Below are 10695 nucleotides of genomic sequence, written 5' to 3'. Positions count from 1 at the left end.
AGCAATTTTTGTCTGGTTCCCAAAGCATCAAGTGCCGAAAATGAACTTTCTTATCTTCCATTTTAAAGGGTTACAGAATTAACACAGGTTATAGGAACATAAACCTTCTTCCACGAAAAGATAGCATAAACTGTGCTCTAAATGGAGGTGTATTCAAATCCTATTTTATGGACTCTACCATGTTCTGAAATAAGTTGAAAGGTAAGCTACCATAAATCAGCACTGTAACGGCAAGTATTTATTGAGCTTTTTCTTCCCTTTAAAAATCGGCATGAACTTTCCGGACAACCCAATATATAAATAAGCAGGAGGTTGGAAAACTCTTTTTGTATAAGTTGTTCACTATTATACATGTTTCATTTGGTAACTGGAGTTACAAAATTGTACATGTAGGATAAACATGTAAGAAATCTCTTATTAGAAATTCTTCAGACAGAGAATCAAATGATATAAAATTTATTTTTGGATGAAGCGTTTATGTATCGTTAGTAATGAGGAGTCCTATGGATAGTTAAGAAGAGAGAATAATTAGATAGATAGACAGATGGACGGACGGAAAGACAGATTGATCAATAGATAGATAAGACAGACTGATAGATAGGTAGGTAGGTAGAGAGACAGACAGACAAATAGGTTGATAGATAGATAAGATAGATAGATAGATAGACAGATAGATAGACAGACAGATAGATAGACAGGTAGATAGATAGATAGATAGATAGATAGATAGATAGATAGATAGATAGATAGATAGATAGATTGATAGATAGATAGATAGATAGATAGATAGATTGATAGACAGACAGACAGATAGATAGATAGACAGACAGATAGACAGACAGATAGATAGACAGGTAGATAGATAGATAGATAGATAGATAGATAGATTGATAGACAGACAGATAGATAGACAGGTAGATAAGCTAGATAGACAGACAGACAGACAGACAGATAGATAGATAAGACAGATAGATAGGTAAGATAGATAGATAAGATGGCGAGCTGGCAGAAACGTTAGCACGCTGGGTGAAATACGTAGCCGTATTTTGTCTGCGGTCATGTTCTGAGTTCAAATTCTGCCGAGGTCGACTTTGCCTTTCAACCTTTCAGGGTCGTTTAAATAAGTACCAGTTACACACTGGGGTCGATGTGATCGACTTAATCCGTTTGTCTGTCCTTGTTTGTCCCCTCTGTGTTTAGCCCCTTGTGGGTAGTAAAGAAATAGATAAGACAGACAGACAGATAGATAGATGGGTGAATAGATAGATGGATAGATAGATAGATAGATAGATAGATAGATAGATAGATAGATAGATAGATGGGTGGATAGATAGATGGGTGGATAGATAGATAGATGGATGGGTGGATAGATAGATAGATAGATAGATAGATAGATGGGTGGATAGATAGATAGATAGATAGATAGATGGATAGATAGACAGACAGATAGATAGATAAGATAGGTAGGTAGGTAGATAGATAGATAGATAGGTAGGTAGGTAGATAGGTAGGTAGGTAGGTAGATAGATAGATAGATAGATAGGTAGGTAGGTAGATAGGTAGGTAGGTAGATAGATAGGTAGGTAGATAGGTAGGTAGGTAGATAGATAGATAGATAGATAGATAGATAGATAGATAGATAGAAAGATAGATAGAAAGAGTAGGTAGGCCAAAAGCCTGACAGACATGTATACATTTTTATATAAATCCAGCTTGTTTCCTATTTCCAATCCTCCTCTTTTCTACTTTCAGGAAATTTAAAAAAAGAGAAGGCAAAACTGATGAAAGAAAATCAGAGACTCAGTCACCATATTTCTGAAATCCAGGGCCAACTAACGAGCTGGGAACGGCCCAGAAGGGATAAAGGCAGCAGTGGTGGATATTATAGCAATCCAACAAGAAATGCTGCACAGATCAACCCCATTATCTATAATAATAATAACAACAACAACAACTTTAGCCACGGTAATGATATGGATGAAAGCCACAACGTATACCCACTGGTTAGAAATTTGAAGGATCAGCTCAGTGTGGCCCTCGGCCAGGTTTCTAAATTGACCGATGACCGACGCCGATTGATTGACTTCAGCAATCAACTCCGCTCAAAACTGAATAAAGTTGGTGAGTTCGTGGCTGTGGTCTTTATTGATTTTTCAGGATCATTATCAAGTGTAGGAGTGGCTGTGTGGTAAGTAGCTTGCTTACCAACCACATGGTGCCGGGTTCAGTCCCACTGCGTGGTACCTTGGGCAAGTGTCTTCTGCTATAACCTCAGGTCGACCAAAGCCTTGTGAGTGGATTTGGTAGATGGAAACTGAAAGAAGCCCATCGTGTATATATATATATATATATATATATATATATATATATATATATATATATATTATATATATATAGGAGTGGCTGTGTGGTAAGTACCTTGCTTATCAACCACATGGTGCCGGGTTCAGTCCCACTGCATGGCACCTTGGGCAAGTGTCTTCTACTATAGCCTCAGGCCGACCAAAGCCTTGTGAGTGGATTTAGTAGATGGAAACTGAAAGAAGCCCATCGTGTGTATATATATATATATATATATATATATATATAGGAGTGGCTGTGTGGTAAGTACCTTGCTTACCAACCACATGGTGCCGGGTTCAGTCCCACTGCATGGCACCTTGGGCAAGTGTCTTCTGCTATAGCCTCAGGTCGACCAAAGCCTTGTGAGTGGATTTGGTAGATGGAAACTGAAAGAAGCCCATCGTATATATATATATATATTTATGTATGCGTTTGTGTGTCTGTGTTTGTCCCCCCTACATCACTTGACAACTGATGCTGGTGTGTTTATGTCCCTGTCACTTAGCGGTTCGGCAAAAGAGGCCAACAGAATAAGTACTAGACAGAATAAGCTACATAATGCAAAATTTTTACTTTTCAAAAATTCCAATTCTGAAGGGTCAAAAAAAGAAAACAAACCCGAGCAAGGCCGGGCTATACTGCTAGTATTATATAAATGTGTGTGTGTAGATAAATAAGTTATGGGACAAAAACAAACCAACAGCAGTTGTCAGAGAGCAGTGTAGGACACACAAATACAAACTCAAACACACACACAGAATGGAGTTCCAAACAGTTTCTTCTCCCCTTGTATCTTCTAGAACCCCTACCCCACTTCTTCAGCCCCTTTTTCCCCCCTCTGACTACCACCCCACCTCACCCCATACAATCTTAACCTACATTAACAGACACAGTATTACTTACCGTCTCTTTCAGTGTTGACCAGTGACACCAACGATGCCAATAGCAAAGGGGTCAGCTCAGCTCCTTGTGGTGGTCAGGATACCGTGAGGACCCAAACTTCGGAGTTGGAGAACCTCCAGTACCAACTCACTAAACTGGTTGGTTTAACCATTTTTTAAATCTTTTCCAATCTTACCTCTCCTTCCTTCGTGGTTGCTTTCTTCTTCTTCTCCTTCTCCTCTCCTCCTTCCCCTTTCTTCATTGCTGTTTTGTTTTTGTTGCTATTTTCTTCTTCTTCTTCTTCATCATTCTTCTTCTTCTTCTTCTTCTTCTCCTTCCTTCACACTTCTTCTTCTCCTTCCTTCACACTTCTTCTTCTCCTTCCTTCACACTTCTTCTTCTTCTTAGCCTTCTTCTTCCTCATCATCTTCGTCTTCTTCTTCTTCTCCTTCCTTCACACTTCTTCTTCTCCTCCTTCCTTCACACTTCTTCTTCTTAGCCTTCTTCTTCCTCATCATCTTCGTCTTCTTCTTCTTCTCCTTCCTTCACACTTCTTCTTCTTCTTAGCCTTCTTCTTCCTCATCATCTTCGTCTTCTTCTTCTTCTCCTTCCTTCACACTTCTTCTTCTTCTCCTTCTTCTTAGCCTTCTTCTTCTCCTCCTCCTCTTTCTTTTTCTTCCAATTCCTCTTCTTCTTCTTCTTCTTCATCATTCTTCTCCTCCTCTTCTTTTTCTTCTTCTTCTTCTTCATCATTCTTCTCCTCCTCTTCTTTTTCTTCTTCTTCTTCTTCATCATTCTTCTCCTCCTCTTCTTCTTCTTCTCCTTCTTCTTCCGATCAGGACTCACGCCATTAGCCACAAAGAATAATCTCTAATTCAAGCCTACGCTAAGCTACTAAGAATGCATGTGGTACTTTGGGCGAGTGTCTTCTACTATAGCCTTGAACCGACCAAAGCCTTGTGAGTGGATTTGGTAGACGGAAACTAAAAGAAGCCTGTCGTATATATGTTTGTGTGTCTGTGTTTGTCCCCCCAACATCACTTGACAACCGATGCTGGTGTGTTTATGTCCCTGTAACTTAGCAGTTCAGCAAAAGAGACCGATAGAATATGTACTAGGCTTACAAGGAATAAGTCCTGGGGTCAATTTGCTCGACTAAAGGTGGTGCTCCAGCATGGTCACAGTCAAATGACTGAAACAGGTAAAAGACTAAAAGAGAACCTGGAGTGGCTGTGTGGTAAGTAGCTCGCTTACCAACCACATGGTTCTGGGTTCAGTCCCATTGCATGGCACCTCGGGTAAGTGTCTTCTATTATAGCCTCCGGCCAACCAAAGCCTTGTGAGTGGATTTGGTAAACGGAAACTGAAAGAAGCCCGGTGTATATATGTATATATATATGTGTGTGTGTGTGTTTGTATGTCTGTGTTTAGAATAAGTACTAGGCTTACAAAGAATAAGTCCTGGGGTCGATGTGCTCGACTAAAGGCGGTGCTCCAGCATGGCCACAGTCAAATGACTGAAACAGGTAAGAGAGTAAAAGAGTATGAAATTTTGATGGGAGATTTTAATTTAGGCTATTTTAAAACAGGGAATTTATATCATAGAACCAGATTGATAAAGAAAAATGGTTAAACTTAGATTGTCTGCTATCATCTGATAGGAACTCCAATATGCACAGAAGTACAACTATACCAAGGAATCGGACCAAGGGCGACAAACTCAGCCTGAAGCTTTCTGCAAGCCTCAAGTGTCTGATAGAGCAGTCGATGGTGGAACCCCCAGGCAGGCTGGTAAGAGATTTTCTGGTTCTGTTTTCTGGTTCTGATTTGGTTCTTATTGAAGTTACGTGGGTGTCAGCGAACTGTAAGCGTCATCGTCATTGTTATCATCTTCCTTACTTTTATCGTCGTCATCACCATCATCATCATCATCATCATTATCATCATTACCATCATCATCATCATCATCATTATCTTGATCTTCATCATCGTTATCATTTTCATCATCGTCATCACTATTATCTCCATCACATCATCACCATCATCATCATCACTATCATCTTCATCATCATCACCAGCAGCAGCATCACCGTCATCATCTTCATACTCTTACTCTCTTTTACTCTTTTACTTGTTTCAGTCATTTGACTGCGGCCATGCTGGAGCACCGCCTTTAATCGAGCAACTCGACCCTGGAACTTATTCTTTTGTAAGCCCAGTACTTATTCTATCGGTCTCTTTTGCTGAACCGCTAAGTTACAGGGACATAAACACACCAGCATTGGTTGTCAAGCGATGCTAGATGGACAAACACACACATACATATATATATATATACATATATACGACGGGCTTCTTTCAGTTTCCGTCTACCAAATCCACTCACAAGGCCTTGGTCGGCCCGAGGCTATAATAGAAGGCACTTGCCAAAGGTGCCATGCAGTGGGACTGAACCTGGAACCATGTGGTTGGTAAACAAGCTACTTACCACACAGCCACTCCTACGCTATCATCTTCATTATCATCACCATTATCTTCATCATCATCGTCATCATTAAATTTGTCATCATCATCATCATCATGATCTTCATCATCAGTATCATCTTCATCATCGTCATCACTATTATCTCCATCACATCATCACATCACCATCATCATCTTCATTATCATCACTATTATCTTCATCATCGTCGTCATCATCACCTTCAAATTTGTCATCATCATCATCATCACATAGACCCACACTTTCTCTTTTTCTCCCTTATACACACTGCATCTCTCTCTCTCTCTCTCTTCCACAAACACTCTCCCTAATTCTCTCTCATACACACACTCTCTCTCTCTTGCTTCCTCTCTCTCTCTTGCTTCCTCTCTCTCCCTCTGTCTCTTTCTTCCTCTTTCTCTTCTTTCCTCTCTGTTCCTCTCTCTTCCTTATCCTCTCTCTCAATCTCTCTTTTTTACACTTTCTCCCCCCCCCTTACACCCACTCACGAACCTCTGCCACTGGTATTTCTTCAGGTAACCGAATCCAGCTGCCGATAGAATCTTCTCTTGAGGATCATGAGTCACTGTACAGCGTGTGGAAATTACTGGAAGACAAGTCCACCATCAGCAGTGCAAACCCACCTTCTCCGTCATCACCACCACCACCACCACCATCTCCAGGTATTATTATTATCATTACTATTATTATTTTTATTAACATCACCATCATCATCATTATCATTATCATTATTATTAGGCATGTAAGAGAACCATCCGAACGTGGCCGTAGCCAGCGCCGCCCTGACTGGCCTCCGTGCCGGTGGCACGTAAAAAGCACCCACTACACTCACGGAGTGGTTGGCGTTAGGAAGGGCATCCAGCCTTGGGCCAACCAAAGCCTTGTGAGTGGATTTGGTAGACGGAAACTGAAAGAAGCCCGTCGTATATATATGTATATGTTTGTGTGTCTGTGTTTGTCCCCCCAACATCACTTGACAACCAATACTGGTGTGTTTACGTCCCCGTCACTTAGCGGTTCGGCAAGAGGGAACGACAGAATAAGTACTAGGCTTACAAAGAATAAGTCCTGGGGTTGATTTGCTCGACTAAAGGTGGTGCTCCAGCATGGCCACAGTCAAATGACTGAAACAAAATAAAAGAAAATAATAAAAGAATAAAAGGTATATTTTTATCAATGGGAACACTTACCTTTATTAGTCTACAAGTAATTTCTTCCCTGTCTTTAATAATTATGTCTGGTCAATTAGCCTGGATTATTCCGTCAGTGTTGACTGGAAAATCCCAGAGATAGTGATATTTTTGCCCTCAACAACTGGCTCAGGATAATGTTTATACCTGTAAGCAGGAGTGTCGATTTTGCAGTCTGCTTGATCCGTTTTGTTTGTTTGGTGGAAGTGATTTCAAGTCCTTCATCTAATCCAAGGTATATAGTCCTACCCTATCGGGCCGAATTTTGTATTCGTTTGGTCTCAGTACAAGACATTCAGAAACAAAATGGTCTATATTTTTTCAAATGTGTCACAGAATCTGCATTTAAAGATCATTGCCATTTTGAAGAACATTAGCCTGGTAGTTTCTGGCAAGCATTTCACCCGGCATGCTAACGTTTCTTATATTTTTATTACCCACAAAGGGCTAAACATAGAGGGGACAAACAAGGACAGACAAACGGATTAAGTCGATTACATCAACCCCAGTGCATAACTGGTACTTAATTTATCAACCGTGAAAGGATGAAAGGCAAAGTCAACCTCAGCGGAATTTGAACTCAGAACGTAAAGACAGACGACATACTGCTAAGCATTTCACCCGGCATGCTAACGTTTCTTATTTTTTTATTGCCTACAAGGGGCTAAACATAGAGGGGACAGACAAAGGGATTAAGTCGATTACATCAACCCCAGTGCGTAACTGGTACTTAATTAATCGACCCTGAAAGGATGAAAAGCAAAGTCAACCTCAGTGGAATTTGAACTCAGAACATAAAGACAGACGAAATACTGCTAAGTATTTCACCCAGCGTGCTAACATTTCTTTTTTTTTTTATTGCCCCCGAGGGGCTAAACATAGAGGGGACAAACAAGGACAGACAAAGGGATTAAGTCGATTACATCAACCCCAGTGCGTAACTGGTACTTAATTTATCGACCCTGAAAGGATGAAAGGCAAAGTCAACCTCAGTGGAATTTGAACTCAGAACATAAAAACAGACGAAATACCACTAGGCATTTCGCCCAGTGCGCTAACGAGTCTGCCAACTCACTGCTCGGCATGCTAACGATTCTGCCACTAAGTATTCTACCTGGTGTGCTAACGATTTTGCCAGCTCACCACATCACACATGTCTATAATTATTATAACACATGGTTTTTTTTTTTTCTTTGCAGATCATAACACTGAGCTACGTCCAATCCAAACCCAGATGACCCTGGTGAAACGTCCCACACCAGATCGACCGGTCAAAGGTAAAAGCACATCAAAGAAAGTGTCTAGGGGTTCCAAAGTCAGGAACTACAACATCAAAGATGATACCAAACACCCATGAATGGCCATCACCTCTCAATGGTCACCATTTTTCAGTAGTCAGCACTTCTTGAATGGCCAGCACTCTTTGAATGGACACCACCCCTCGAAAGCCAACATCCCTCCATGACCAACACCCCTCAATGACCACTACCCCTCAATGGCAACTACCCCTCAATCGGTACCTCCACTCAATGGCCACCACCCCTCAATAGCTAGCACCCTTCAACGGACAGTACCTGTGAATGGCCACCAAAACTCCAATGATCACACCCCCCCACCTCGGTGGCCACTACCCTTCAATGGCCACCACTTCCCAATTGGCAGCACTCCTTCAACAGCCAGCTCCCTTCAGTAGTCAACACCCCTCAATGACCAGCACTTCTTGATGGCCAGCACCCCTCAATGGCCAGCACCCGTCAGTGGCCACCACCTCTCAATGGGTGCACCTTCTGTTGAATGTGTTACATCATAGTTTTCCAGTTCAAGCTTATGTCTTGGAAAAGCTCAACCAATTGGAACAACATGTGTTATTTAAACTTCTTAAAAATGTCAGCATATTTAAGGTTGATCAACTCCTGGGACCTTTACAGGGTCTCTGAAACTGACAGGGAGAGAGGAGCAAAGGCAGAAATGACTACAACATATGGATTTGCCAGAAACCCTATTTTAATTTATGTAAATCCCAGAAGAGGTCATTGGGATTTGCCAGAAACCCTATTTTAATTTATGTAAATCTCAGTAGAGGTCATTGGGATTTGCCAGAAACCCTATTTTAATTTATGTAAATCCCGGTAGAGGTCATTGGGATTTGCCAGAAACCCTATTTTAATTTATGTAAATCCCGGTAGAGGTCATTGGGATTTGCCAGTAACCCTATTTTAATTTATGTAAATCCCGGTAGAGGTCATTGGGTTTTGCCAGAAACCCTATTTTAATTTATGTAAATCCCAGTAGAGGTCATTGGGTTTTGCCAGAAACCCTATTTTAATTTATGTAAATCCCGGTAGAGGTCATTGGGATTTGCCAGAAACCCTATTTTAATTTATATAAATCCCAGTAGAGGTCATTGGCTGAAAGGTTTCTGCACTTTGAAGCACCTCTCAGGAATAAATGGAGAAAAATATGAGTTTAATCCTCAGGAAATCAATTTACCTCATGAGATATTAAACTTTGAGCTAAGCCGCTGTCATACCTGGATTTTGTGAGTTTTCAATGGATAAAGACTCACTTCCACCTGAACACATTTCTAACAATCAGTCAGACTACTCAAGAGAGGTTACTGCAAGAAACAAAAGTTAAAATACGTGGAGTCCTTGTCAGACCTGAGGACTTCACTAAATGCAGGTTATTGTAAAATACATGCAATAACTGAATAGTGACTGTCTCAAATTGGATGACAATCAGTTCTACCCTACAAAATAATGGTTGAGAAACATGCAATAAATATACAATAACATCTTGGTTTTTAATTTGTACCATTAATACATTACTGTGTGCAGGCTAGAGGAGAGTTAAGAGGCTTGCTTAAGAAATTTATACACTTCAGTCTTTGCTGGAAACTTTTGAGATATCCATTGGACCATGTTAGATTGGCCACAACCAGACCAAATCAGAATTGGAGTAACATGTGGCCATTAAGCTACATCTGATGTTTCACACCTTTAAGAGCTGCGTTTTAGAAAAAGTGGATCTTGAATTACAAAAATTACGTGTTGTTGATTTTAAAGTAAGCAGACACACAGACAGATATAATGTGTAAATGTTGACTGGATAGATGGACCCAGTGTACAGATGTTCAGTTGATAGACAGTGTGCAGATTTTGGCTTGATAGATAGATATGATATATGTTGGTTATATATATATATATATAATAATAATAATAATAATAATAATAATAATGGTAAAAGACACTCTCTCTTTTACTCTTTTACTTGTTTCAGTCATTTGACTGCGGCCATGCTGGAGCACCGCCTTTAATCGAGCAACTCAACCCCGGGACTTATTCTTTGTAAGCCCAGTACTTATTCTATCGGTCTCTTTTGCCAAACCGCTAAGTGACGGGGACATAAACACACCAGCATCGGTTGTCAAGCAATGCTAGGGGGACAGACGCACAAACATACACACATACACATACATACATATATATACATATATACGACGGGCTTCTTTCAGTTTCCGTCTACCAAATCCACTCACAAGGCTTTGGTCGGCCCGAGGCTATAGTAGAAGACACTTGCCCAAGGTGCCACGCAGTGGGACTGAACCCGGAACCATGTGGTTGGTAAACAAGCTACTTACCACACAGCCACTCGTAGTCTTTTTACCAATTATATACTATTTATTTATTATTTTGTACTTTACTTATTGGTGTATGTTTTATCGTATATTTAATTTTTTTCTATATGGTATAATTTAATTATATCATTGTTATTTCA

General features: G+C 40.4%; 1 protein-coding gene across 2 annotated transcripts in view; it reads left to right on the top strand.

Moving 5' to 3' along the window:
- The window catches only part of LOC115225215 (coiled-coil domain-containing protein 57-like), a 71636-nt gene extending 61530 nt beyond the window's left edge, over positions 1-10106 (top strand). For both annotated transcript variants that reach the window (XM_029796156.2, XM_036514091.1), the window contains 5 exons: positions 1753-2121; positions 3259-3383; positions 4887-5016; positions 6244-6390; positions 8118-10106. In XM_029796156.2, coding sequence (XP_029652016.1) covers positions 1753-2121; positions 3259-3383; positions 4887-5016; positions 6244-6390; positions 8118-8275 — 929 coding nt within the window. In that variant the 3' untranslated portion in view covers positions 8276-10106. The remainder of the gene's footprint in view (positions 1-1752; positions 2122-3258; positions 3384-4886; positions 5017-6243; positions 6391-8117) is intronic.
- The last annotated feature ends 589 nt before the right edge of the window (positions 10107-10695 follow it).

The sequence above is a fragment of the Octopus sinensis genome, linkage group LG27 (assembly GCF_006345805.1).
Source record: "Octopus sinensis linkage group LG27, ASM634580v1, whole genome shotgun sequence".
In the NCBI taxonomy this organism is placed as follows: domain Eukaryota; kingdom Metazoa; phylum Mollusca; class Cephalopoda; order Octopoda; family Octopodidae; genus Octopus; species Octopus sinensis.
The sequence above is the reverse complement of the archived record's forward strand: the minus strand, read 5'-3'. Positions and strand labels throughout refer to the sequence as shown.